This window comes from Camellia sinensis, chromosome 1, assembly GCF_055761805.1.
Source record: "Camellia sinensis isolate YWXY chromosome 1, ASM5576180v1, whole genome shotgun sequence".
In the NCBI taxonomy this organism is placed as follows: Eukaryota; Viridiplantae; Streptophyta; class Magnoliopsida; order Ericales; family Theaceae; genus Camellia; species Camellia sinensis.
Window position 1 is genome coordinate 136,691,932 of NC_138961.1, and position 13,236 is coordinate 136,705,167.

General features: G+C 33.0%; 1 protein-coding gene and 1 long non-coding RNA gene across 2 annotated transcripts; one reads left to right on the top strand and one right to left on the bottom strand.

Annotated features, from left to right (window-relative positions):
* The first annotated feature begins 3,352 nt into the window (after positions 1–3,352).
* LOC145797572 (uncharacterized) lies at positions 3,353–4,071 on the top strand. Its single transcript, XR_014339106.1, has 2 exons — positions 3,353–3,622; positions 3,769–4,071. It is a non-coding gene; the product is annotated as an uncharacterized LOC145797572 (long non-coding RNA).
* Positions 4,072–4,935: 864 nt separating this feature from the next.
* Positions 4,936–11,377, bottom strand: LOC114286079 (uncharacterized). Its single transcript, XM_028229158.2, has 6 exons — positions 10,625–11,377; positions 7,956–8,118; positions 7,635–7,811; positions 7,465–7,548; positions 6,182–6,263; positions 4,936–5,644 (listed from the first exon to the last, which is right to left on the bottom strand). Exons 1-6 carry the CDS (start codon positions 10,930–10,932, stop codon positions 5,205–5,207), a joined length of 1,254 nt encoding a protein of 417 aa, XP_028084959.1. The 5' UTR covers positions 10,933–11,377; the 3' UTR covers positions 4,936–5,204.
* Positions 11,378–13,236: the final 1,859 nt, after the last annotated feature.

A 13,236-nucleotide genomic window follows, 5' to 3' on the forward strand; every position in this document is an offset into this window, starting at 1 on the left:
ATGACATAACGTGACAGAAGAAAAGGAAATTCTATTTACACAAGCCAAATATTCGAGAGCTTCTATCTACATACAATTTTTCTCTATACACATCATTTCAAAAAAATTTAATTACAATTTTGTACTTTGAAGAAATTACCACTATAGACAAAATATACACACCTTCCTCTCTAGCCATTTTCATTCCCAACCACCACCCTCTATCACTCCCACTTGCGCCCGTCATCACCAACCACCAACTCCACTAGTGTGAACCCATTCCCCATCATCGCTCCAATTTCCATTGCAACCTTTTACCCTCGTTGCTCTACCAACCCTTATCCCTACGACCACCACTATTGTACAAGGGTAGAAAGAAGTAAAAGGGTTGAAAAGTATATTGAAAGTTAAAAATAAAATAAATAAAATAAAAAAGGACTTATACTTCTAAACATTTTATACAATGAGATTTTATGAAACTTAATGAGAAATAAGTATATTAGGTAGGACTTATCAGTAATTTCATCCACAAACAACAAAAAAGTAAAATATTATACATAAACAAATTTTATATCACTAGACACAAACATCTTATTTATCTTTCTAATTTCATACCACCCGCATTCGTCAAAACTGCAAAACTTATTATATTTTTATAAAATCTCAAGGAAAACCAGTGTAATTTACCTTAAAATTAAAAGATGGAATAAAGTTAAGGCGATATTTATACTTGAAGAGTAGAGGGCAAAAATTCAATTCTAGCCCAATGGAAATATTGGCCCAAATAAGCCAAGTAAGTCCAAACAAATAAAGTCCAAAACAATGGGAGTTAACCAACCTAATCGAGCGTATCAAACAAAATCAAACTTGAGGTAGAGACTGACCCCTGACAAAAGAATGACCATTTGATCAAAGTAGATCCAACGGCCAAAGATGAACACAAGTTGGTCACTACTGAAATCACCTCTGACAGAAGGATGTTCGTCCGATCAAGTAGAGATCCAACGATCATCCACAAATACAACTTGGTCACTATCTCTAACAAGAAGCCAACCATTCGATCAGCAGAGATCTGACGATCAATAGTAGTTGTAAGTTGGCTACTACTAAAATAACCCTTGACAAAAAGGTTGACTATCCGATCGAAAGGAATTCGACGGCCGACAATAAAATGCCAGTTAACTATAAAAGGAAATCAAGCAAACAAGTAAAGGGACACAAAAAATAAAAAAGACCATTAGAAAACTACACTTTTCATTATTTTCATCAACCTAATTATGTTTGACAAGAGTTCTAACTTGATCTTTGGAGAATCCTTCCGACTTACTTAGGTCGGAGGTGATCTCTAACTTTGATTTTGCTTACAAATACATAATAAGGTGTATCATCTCACTAATTACCTATGCAGACAAATGTACCACCCACACTAGGCTTTGTTTGGGAAGCCGTGGTTGGAGCTTTTTTGACTATTTTAGTCACAAAAAGTAAAATAGGCTTTTTACCCCAATAAGACAAAATATCACATCCAACCCATAATCATTACATTCTTTCTCTCACAAAAAAGTAAAAAAAATCAAAAGTCCTTTTCAAACTAAACTTTTTAGCCCTAAGTTAAAATAGTCCAAAAAGTCAACTCCCTTCCCAAACGGAGGCAAGAAATGTCTATGCAATCATAAAAGATATTTGAGAGTAGTATCCTCCGAGTTGTATTAGAGATCCATCACATCTATGTGAAAAATCAAAAAGAATAAGAATAACAAGAGATGCATCTAGACGGTGCAAATCATACCACCTGGTTTACCTTTGTTCTTTTTTTTTTTCAAATTGTGGTCTCGTTTGGATCTATTAAAAAAATTAATTTTTTTAATTAGAAGATAAAAAATATTAAAAAAATATTTGTCATAAAGTAATAACGTTAAATATTGCATTAAATTTTTTTACTCACACAAAAATAAATAATCATTGCAACTTTTCAAGTATATTAACTTTTTTAACTATCTAAAAAAATAAAAACTGAAAATCACTACAAAAAAAAGAGTCGATTTTAAAGCCTCAATATCATAAATGGACAAAATGAAGTCATCATTTTCTTCTTAAATCTAGCCAAATATGTCGCCTCTAATTGGAATGAAGTTTATACATTTGATTTAATATGTCTTACCTCATATGAGAGAGTTGCATATGATTTTGTGATCAAATTCTATACACTTAGAATTAATCTTAAAGAATTAATTGGAGTTGTTTTAAATAGTAAAATTAAGTGTCATTTTATCCAAAAATATTATATGTGGTTTAGACTCAATTATTATATAAAAAAACTTAGTTTTAAATAATTTTAAATCACACATTAATTTTTCTTATAATTTAAGATAAAAATTCTAACTATTTAACAGTACTATGCTTCAAATTGAGTTGTTTCAATTGATCAAATCTATAATTAAGGCATGGGAAGTAAACAATTCTAAAAAAGTTGATCAATAGTTAAAAGTTCCATTTCCTACTCAATTTTGTAGTCACTCCCAAGGCTGGGCTTTGTGATATTCATTAGATCATTTTTATCAAATTAGTTAAAATTTTATTATATTTTAGTTTAAAAGTTACTTTTTTACTTTTAATTATACACATTTTAAATACACTTTTCAATAAACTCTCTGTCGGTTTAGCATGCTATGTAAACATTATTTTTATTAATATTTAATTTTAAAACTATTTTTATTTACTCTACACAACTAGTTCCATAAAATCAAAAATAATATATATATATATATATATATTTTTAAATTTGACTAGTCCAAACCACTAGGTACATTTGTTGAGCCAAATCCACCAAAGCTAACTTAATAACTAGTTTGATAGAGTTTAAATTTAATAATTTATTCACTATTTTAACTAAAAAATAAAAATAACTAAATTGATGGAGATAATAAAACCACTATAGAGCCAAAAATTAGTGGAAGTGAAACCTAATTAGTTGTGAGCCAAAATAAAAACTATTTGGACACATAATATTACAGAGCTTAAAGTTCGAAACTTGATAAAATAGTAAAATGTACAAAATTTATCACAAGAATGATCACGGTAATGTTGTTTATACAATTAATAATTAACTTAATGAGTTTTTTATTTTAAAGTAATAGGCCTGTCATACTGTCACATCATTCTGCATTAATCTTTTTCTTTTTTTTTTTAATATGTTTTTCAGTTTGCATAACATAATTCAAAATAGATGTACGGAAACCCCAATAAATCCATTTTGGTCCTATTTGGATTTACTACTTTTCAATTGCAATTTATTTATTTATTTTTGCTTTACTTTACTTCTTTTCGTATTATCATTCATTCTTTACTTCTCTTCACCTCCAAGGCATCCCATATTCCTTTGCTTCAGTATCTTTCTTTTCTTTCTCTCATACATACATCTAAAAAATATCCACATATAAGAGGCTAAATTTGCACCTTGGCTTTGCTAAAAGATCACCATCATCATCATCATCATAAGAAAGAATTAAGCTGTGCTCTGATATATCTTGATATATCAGTAGTAATGGCAATAATGGGTGCAACTCAAATCATATTCGCAGCGCCCGCTGTTGCTGCTGCACTTGGGGTTTATTTCTTTGATAGAATTCAACCCAATAACAAGGTATGTAAATCTCGTTGCATCCTCTTCCTTTTCCATCTCTATTCTCTAGTCTCTTCCAATATTTTCAAAAATTTTATATTATCTTTATTGTAAAATTTTAAATTTTCCTTTTATTCTGGTAACTAAAGGTTCCAATATACATATAGGAACTTGGTGGTGGTGGTGGGCGATTGCGGACACCTGTGGTGAGTTTAATGGCCAAAATGAAGGAAGAAGTGAAGAAGAGCAATCAAATGCCAAAGTTAGCTCCACAGTTCGATGGTTTACACTCTTTTGAAACCTTGGTTGGTTAGCTATGAATCTCCCAGTACTGCCATGGCTGCATACTAATGACTTTTTTACGATAGGATAGGACACAACCTTTCTTTCATGAAAGATGCAAAATTTGTAAGGTATTATTGTGCAATTTCATTCTTATATATATACTTTTATTTTTATTTTTTTCAAAATATTATTATAATACTGAAGAATGAACAATACATGTAATTGTTTCTTGCAAATGCCAGTCTGATGAGTCATGTTAAAGGGAAACAAAAAAATAAACATTTTCTTGACTATTATTTAAGAAAAATAATACTAAACCATTAGAATTTTATTACAACACACCTAACGGAATTATGTGAAAGTAATATTTTCATAATTTGTTCAACCCTTGATATATATGGCCCCGTTTGGTGTAGCTGTTAAAACAGTTTATAGATTATAACTTAACAGATTATAGATTATGACTTTAATCAGAAGTTGTTAATCTGTTTGGTGTAACTGTTGGATTATAGATTTAAGTTGTTGAGTAGTTTTTTGTTAAATAAGCTGTGAAATAGCTTTTTCAATTAATTTTTATTTTTTATTTGACTAAATTTCTCATAAAAAATAATAATAATAATCTATAGTCTATTTGTGTCTTTTTCTATTTTAAAAAAATAAAAAATAAAAAAATTTAAGAGTATAACCATAAATTAACATGTTCACAGCAGAAGCTGATAATCAGAAACAAGGGGTGAGCAGCTTCTCAGAATCAACTTTTTTGAGTTAAAATAAGCTGTTAGAATCAGAAGTTGCTTGAAATAAGTTTAACCAAACAGTCTAAAATAACTTTTTCAAAGCTAAAAGCCATAAGTTAGCTTTGAAAAGCTGAAACAAACACCCCCATTGTTTATCATTGCTGATATCCTCAAAGTCGATATGTTTCCACTGAGAATTTGCAACCAAAAAAGGAAAGTTGTTTTTCTCCCAGGATCAATGTATTGTGATTCACTCTATATATTGCTGAAAATATAAAACCATAGTTGAAATATTCTTCCAATATATACAAGTAAAGAAACACAGCACCGAGTGTTATTGAGCTGCAATGTTAACCTAAAACAAAAGTTTATTCTTCCAATAAATACAACAATATGTTGTTTTTCACGTAACTACAGAGGTTCCGTTTTCGTGTTCAAAGAAGAATAAAATGAAGAAAGAAGTGCAGACTCTCAACTTCTGTGAGAGAAGAGTGACAAAAAGCTCAGAATGAGTAGGGAAAAAAATAAAAATGAGTCATTAATTAAATCCTTGGACCTGGTTCCAGCCCCATCTCGCAGAACTATAATCTCCTTCCAATGTTTGGAAACCTTCTGGCGACACCAAAAATAACGGCCTTAGTCAGGAGGCCACGGTCAAGACTACAAGCAAGGACAACAGCCCCACCAAAAACTAAGAACTTCGGTATGTTCAGACCTCCTCGCTTCTCGGGCGAACCCTGCACTTCAGTCTCTGGTGAATCTTCAGCGCTTTCCAAGGATTTCAAGTAAACTGGATTAATTTTTGTGTTGACCTGAGCTAAAAATGCAGACCGCGAGAGTGGTGCTCCAGATGCTCTTTCCTTCTGGTAAGCACGGAAACCGCGCTCAATTTTCTTGACAGCTCCCCACATCCCCTGCCTTACTCCAAATTTAGCGATTTCCCATGGGATGCCCATATCCTCATGATGAAAAAGTATCACCTCACAGTCAGTCAGCTGGCCATTCCCTTTCTTCGATGCCACTGTTTCATAAATACAAAAAAACATTTAAGTTCATAAAATTCAACATAATGAAGCCCAGGACTCCATAGCATACTGAAGTAGAGGTAGGTGCCATCATTTGTTGTCTTCCTAGCAAAATTTTGTGTCTATCAATTCAACATAAGGAAGTCCGAGGGTATTTTGGTATTCCCGCACTCGTGACTTGTTGCCCTAATTTCTATGCATTTTTAGTTGAGAGAAAGATGATCTCTATATCTTATTCTTTCTGATCATAGTAAAAAAAACTGCAGCATTCATAGATGTAGCCCTAGTTTGGAGGGAATCACGTAAATCCTTGTGTTCTTGATTTCATTTCTTGTTATTATTCCTGTTTGTGTTTCGTATCTCACCAATCCTAATTAGGTGTATCAATTCCTAACACCATTAATCTCTATAGAATTGTTCCCTTTATGTTAAAGAAACCATTTCTTTTTACGAGATTCCCTTAACAAATTTAAAAGAAAGCTGTAGGTAAAAAAGGAAGAGTTGACAGAGAAGGAGAAACAAAAATAATTTACCTGCTTGAATGCACCAACTTGAATAGTAAAGGTCAACACGTCTCGGTTTCTCACGCCTAGGAACAGAAAGGCAGGGCACTCCCTGATAGAGAAAATAAATGGACAGTCAAGTTGGATCAGTGAAAGATTATAAACTAGAACAGGGAAAAGCTTGGGAACAATAAGGAAAAACAAAAAGCATATGGCAAAAATCTCCATTTGACATCGACATTGTCTTTTGTATCGTTCACAGAAATTTATACCAACTGTTTCTTGAAGGTAAAATGAGTCAATGACTCTCCAAGATTGTTTGTTAGTTCTTCAATTATAATTACTTAAATCCCTCCATACTAGCTTAATACATGCATGACCACTTGAACCTTTCCCCTTCCCTTTTTTAGTGTCTTAAACTTTTATAAGCTTGACTCGTCTATCCAGAAACTTTGTTGCCTATTTCCTTTAAATATATTCAAACCTGTTGATTGCACTGCATCAATCATGTAAGGCCGCATGTTTGTTTGCCGGACTAGGTTGGGTGAGATTATGAGTACGATTGAATTGAGTGAGAGGATTATCAGTGCGGTAGTATTGGGTTGAAGTTGTAAGATAAATAGTCTTTGGTTGGGATTAAATCCATGAAATTACATAAATACACTCATTATATAAAATGTGACTACTTGTTTTTGTAAACTGTAGGGCAAAGTAGTATTTTCACCCACAATCCCATGGGATTAGATTACAAATACCCCCTCCCCCATGGGATTGCTAATCCCCTCTTTGGAGGGTATTCATAGTGCCATGGGACTATCAATCTCATGGCATTTTTTCCAAACAAAATACTAGTCCAATCCGCCCTCTCTAAATCCCTAAACAAACATGGCTGTTTGCGTCAACCACTTCGTCTGTCTATAAGTCTTACTCAACACAAGCATTCAATGACATAAAGTACTTATATTCCTGTTACATGGACTCTTATATTTTCCCGAAAGCACCCATGTGTCCACCAGATATGACAAGGGGGCATGGGATATGTGTCCGACACTTGTAACCAAATTAGATAGTTGGATCCTCCATATTTTTTTTTTTCGATGTTTGCACAGAAAGAAAGAAACTCACATTTACCCACATCCAACTTTTAGATACATATCCTAGTATTGCTAAGATTTAGATTTATGAAGGTCCGATGTTTTGATACACATCAACACCTGATACTTGTACCCATGTCCATGTAACATATTCCTACCTAATAAGTGCAATATTGTTGTTAGATGTTGAAAGTGTCAAAAGTATCTCCTGTCACATACCTTTGTCACGCAGTAATATGACCGTCCTGATTCCCATATTCGACGGCCTATGATATACTCTCTGTCACTACAGAAAAAGGGAAACTGTACCAAAGAGCACCAGGAGAGATAAGTATTTGCAACCAAAACACTTCACGCAAGTAATGACAACTAAAATTAAATTTAATCACCTTTCGGATCCAATGCACTACCATGGTTCCTGTGATGGGGCATTCTTCTATCGTAGTAGAGTGTACAAGCATGTCATCCCACTTCAATCGAAACTCATCATCCCAGAAGAAGTCTCTTAATAATTCAGGCGTGGCATCCTCATAGACAGTTCTGCTGCAATATTGAGGAGGACCCGTCTAACAAACCACAATCAAAAGAAATAGGATAAAGACAGAATTAGATATTTCTACAATAGAAATGTTTCCAAGGGTTACCTCTAAATACGACTAATTGGTTAAGTAATTATAATTAACTACTATAACAAATAGGGAAAGTCACACCTCTGGATCCCTTTGCCATGCTTGGTAGCTCATACCAGCGCCAGAACAATCCATTATATGTTTCCAAGGGGGACCACCATCTTTCCTATCGATGAGATGGCATAAATGTCCTAAATCCTCCTCTGTCACAACACTACTCTCTCCTTTCTTGAGCTGCGATGAACTGGACAAGTAACAATGCACAGTCAGAAGTTGGTTGCAGAATTCCTTAAATTTTCATTTTCTTCCTTTAGGTTTTGAATAAGTCATGTTTATGTAGGCTAGGCATGTGTTGTACCCTCCACAAGGGGTGATTCCGTTGGGCCGGTTTTGAACTTTATTTTATATCCTTCTGTTTCGGTACCAAAAGGCTTGCTTATGGAAATATGAGAGAAAAAATTATGTGCATAGATAATGGATGGACTAATTTTACTTTTATCCCCTGAACTATCACTATTTTTTTGGGTTTATTACATTTTGTGCTCCTAAACTATCGTCAAATTGTCTATTTAGTCTCTGGATTATCGATTGAGTCTACACAGTCCCTAAAGTATATAATCAAAGTTTATCTAGTCTTTAAATTATCGATTGAATCTACAAAGTCCCTAAAATATTTAATTCAAAACTAAGAAGTCTCTAAAAGGATTATAAAATAAAATATAACCCCATAAGTATTATAAATTAGTTACAAGCCCTATCTAGTTAAAAAAAAAAAAAAACCTTCAAAATTTTATTTTGTCTTTGAAAAGTGAGCATAAGCTCTTATAGTGAATTTCCTTTATAAGGGCGAAGGTAATTATTTATAATATTTTCTTACTTATCTTTTACAATGACTATGTGCTTGCTTTTATTAGTATTATATGTCAAATTTCGTTAATAATTTTTAATTGATTGTGTAAGTTTTTTTGCTAAATTCTTTTTATAACTTAATTAATGTATTATTTTATTCTATTGTTATTTGTAGCGAAGTGTTATTATTTAAATTATCTAATTATATTTCTTCAATATATCTAATGCTCATATAATTTACAGGCAAAACTAAGAAATCATACTATAATACTAATTTAAACACCCAACAAAATAAAACACTTTTTAAAGAAAAAAATTTAAGATTTTTCTGTAATAAAATCTTAATTAGATAGGATCTTTTACTAATTTATAATACTTATGGGCATATATTTTATTTTTGTAATATTTTAATGGACTAAATATGTTTGAAATAAATGTTTTAGGGACTTAATAGTTTCAATCGATAGGTTAGGAACTAAATAGACTTTGATTTATATACTTTCGGGATTGAGTAGATTTAATCAATAGTTTACAGACTAAACAGATAATTTGACAGTAGTTTAGGGGTAACAAGTGTAATAAACCCTTTGTTTTTAAATATTTCATCCCTAAGCTATTAATTTTCATCGATTAGTTTAATGTAGTCCAATGACGATTATACAAATCACTAACCGTTGAAACCGAATTTAATAAAAAAAAACCCATTTCAAAACTTGAACAACTTAAATCATACAACCAAACACTCATTTTTCTTACTACTTTGAACAAACTACACCCCACAACCAATTTAATGGGTGCTTGGTAGTATAATTTAAGTTCTCCAAATTATAAAATTACCAACAAAAATTTTAGGAACTAAATATATGAAATTAATACTTTAGGAAGAAATGAAATTAACCCAAAATGGATGGACAGCAGCTGCCATATGTATAGATAGATGTTCTGTAAGGCCATCATGGAACTATATTAGCACACCATCCAAGCCACCTCCTGGCGCACCATCTAAGCTGCCCCTTGGCACACCACCTAAGTCGCCTGTTGGCGCACTCCTTAAGCTGTCCCTTGGCACACCACCTAAGTTGCCCCTTGGCGCACTCCCTAAGCCGCCCCCTTGGTGCATTTTGTTCCTTTCCAAACCACCTCCTGACACACATGGTTCCTTTCCCAGCCCTCCCCCCCCCCCCCCCCCCCCCCACCCCCACCAGAGCACATGATTCCCTCCAAGCTGCCCCCTAGTGCACTTCTTCATATGTTGCCATCACTATTTAACACCATATCATAAGTTACGTGTATGCCACATTTGTTGGTTCATCACACGTTCTTCTTCTACAACAGTCCGACACAACCATAAATTATTTTCCAACATTAGCCCTTACAACGGTCCGGCACGACCATAACCTGTCTTCCAGCATTATTATTTCTATTTTATTTTATTTTATTTTCTCTAGCTTCTCTTTCCAAACTCCAGTTGGTCTTTTTGCCACCACCTTGAGTTTGAGGGAAGCTATTAGTGAAAATGGTATATATATATATATATATATATAATATATTCACTATATATATTAAATGTTGTAATCAGGTTTTACCATATCAGGATATTTCCATAACTTTCTTCTTACCCACTCTTACCTTGCCTATATATAGGCTTCTTCATTGTATTGTAAGACACATAATATGATATTCTCTTTGTCTCTCTTAGATACTATTAATCAAGCAATTAGTTCCTAATTACAAAATGGTCATGCCAATGGTAATCACATAATCTCAAACGCTTCCACATATTTATATAAAATTTTCACACATTTCTATACACTTTTCAAGACATACATTGAGGCTAATTAGACGGTTCATTAGCATTTTCCAGTAAATAAAATTGACACAAATTCATATGAACATATAACCTGCAATTGGTGTCTTCAGTGAATGGCACAGGAACTTGTTCCTTATCCACCCCATCTTCCATTGGACAAGACCTAAAACCCTTAACTGGGGAAGGAATAACAGCAGCTAGAGACGACGAAAACGGCGAACAATTGAATTTACCATTGTAACCTAAGATTGCCCATCTGGGTTTCCAAACCCAACCCACCATAATCCCAACAAGAAAAGCAATCCACAAAGGAACAAGAAACATCATCATATCTACAAACACACCCCCACCAATTGTGGGTTTTTCAAGAATCTCCAAGAAAGCCCCAAACAAAGCCATAAACTGAAAAAGGGATGATTTTTGGTTTTCATAAAAGAGGTATTTGGGTTTTAGTCAAAAAACCAGAGCAAGAGGACCTCCGCTAAAATTAGCGGAGATTTAGAGAGAAAGATAAAAAGGGAAAGGAAACGGAAATATAGGAGAAGAAGAAGAAGAAGAAGAAGAAGAAGAGACAAAAGAGAGGGATTAGAGTTAGGGATAATGGTGATTGGGACATGAGGGGTAGAGAGAGGAGGTGGTGAGATATGAGTGGTAGTGATTTGATTTCATTTTCTGTGAACAAGACTTGTCTAAACACAGCTCTTTTGGATTGTATTGGGCAACAAACAAGCAATAGAGAGAGAGAGAGAGAGAGAGAGAGAGAGCACGGGAATGGACCCCTAAATGGTGTCGCGGCCCTTTGAGGTATGCTAAAGAACTTCCACGGCCAATGTCAAATTCACCATTTTTGAAAATGTTGAAAGATTATTAGTAGAAAAAATCGAATTACAGGATCCAAAAAAACGGAAAATGGGTGGGAGCACTAATTAGTGCTATTACTAATTACTAATGATGTGGTAATGGATGGGACTCACTGCCATAATATTTTTGTGCCTTGTTTTTTTTTTAAAAAAAAAAAAAGTGGATGTTAATTTGGTGCTTTAGAGCACCACTTTTAGTGAGATATAGTATTGCTGATCGAAAAAAAAGACAAGACTGTCATTAATGTGTCACTTTTTTGTTGTCGATATAATTTTGAATTTTTGAATTTATATATATTTTTATTTTTAGTTAAAATTTAAAATAATTTAATCAATTTTTTTGAGAAATTTTTTTATAAGGTTTCTGTTATTAAAATATTATAAGATAAAAGACATATAATATTTTCATAATAGTTGGGATCCTTCAATATTTTCACAAATAAAATTCTATTCAGAGAAATTTTGCTTCGACTTAAAGAAATTTTGACCCTGATATAGAGAAATTTCAATTTTCTTAAAGAAATTTTGAAATTTCTCTGACTTGCCTATAAAATTTCTTTGCAAATGTAGTCAGAGAAATTTACTCTTGTGCATTTAATTTTTGCTGGACAAATTACACACATGCATATTGATTTCTCTAGCATATTTGATTTTCTCTGAAATTTCTCTGTCATCATGTTGATTTTCTCTAAAATTTTTCTGTCATCATGTTGATTTTCTTTGGCCATCACATACTTGCAATCTGAATTACATATAATTTTTTTTTTACAAATGTAGTTAGAGAGATTTACATTCTTTACAAATGTAATCAAAGAAATTTACTTGCATATTGATTTCTCTAGCACATTTGATTTTCTTTGAAATTTCTTTGTAGATATAGTCAGATAAATTTACTTGCATGTCAATTTCTTTGGCACATTTAATTTTCTCTAAAATTTCTCTACCATGTTGATCTTCTTTGGCCATCACAGACTTGCATATCCAGAGAAAATTACAAATTACAAATAAAAAGTTCAGAAAAAATTACAAACTCATAAGTATATAAACACAGAGAAAATCACAAAGAATTGCTAACTATTTTACAAAAACATAGAGAAAATTACAGAGAAAATCATATTTGAACACAATTCTAATTAATTTCCCAATTTATACATCTAATATAAAGAAAATTAAAAGTCACAAATAAAAAACAAAAAAAACAAACTTGCTTCAATTTAGCAAAAAAAATTAAACTTCTTAAATACAACCTTGCATTTGTTCACAATAACCCATAACAGAGCACTATTTTGGTTTGCTTCCAAAACAGAGCACTATTTTTGATTAGCTTGTCTAGTGATATTCACAAACAAAGGAAAGGCAAGACTCTGAAGCTATCCTAAGCACTCTCTAATTTGCAATTCTCTTGTTTCTCTCTCTTTATCTCTCTAAAAAGTTTTGATTTTCTATACTTTTGGCTCTCTTGTTCCTCGAACCTGTGCACAATCTTAGCTTCTAGAGTATATCACTACGCCAAAACAGGGTATTAACGGCAGTTTTTTTAACGGCGGTAACGAAAACCGCCGTTAAAGGTACTATTAACGGCGGTAACGAAACCGCCGTTAATGATAAATTAACGGCGGTTTTCGTTACCGCCGTTAAAAAAACCGCCACTAAAGTGTCTTTAACGACGGTAATGAAACCCTCTATTAATGGCGGTAACAAAACTGCTGCTAATGCCCGCCTTTAACGGTGGTAACAAAATCGCCGCTAATGCCCAATCATTACCGCCGTTAATGACGGCGGTCTTTGCCGGCATAGCTCCGGCGAAACTTCGGCGTGCTCCGGCGAAACTCCGGCGAGCTCC

Bases quoted from the DNA above. Each gene is read 5' to 3' on its own strand.
- LOC114286079 (XM_028229158.2), bottom strand. From the start codon at position 10,932: ATGGCTTTGTTTGGGGCTTTCTTGGAGATTCTTGAAAAACCCACAATT. The intron at 8,119-10,624 runs GTTATATGTTCA...TTACTTGTCCAG, and splicing joins ACTGAAGACACCAATTGCAG to TTCATCGCAGCTCAAGAAAG. The intron at 7,812-7,955 runs GTGTGACTTTCC...GTGGTTTGTTAG, and splicing joins CATGGCAAAGGGATCCAGAG to ACGGGTCCTCCTCAATATTG.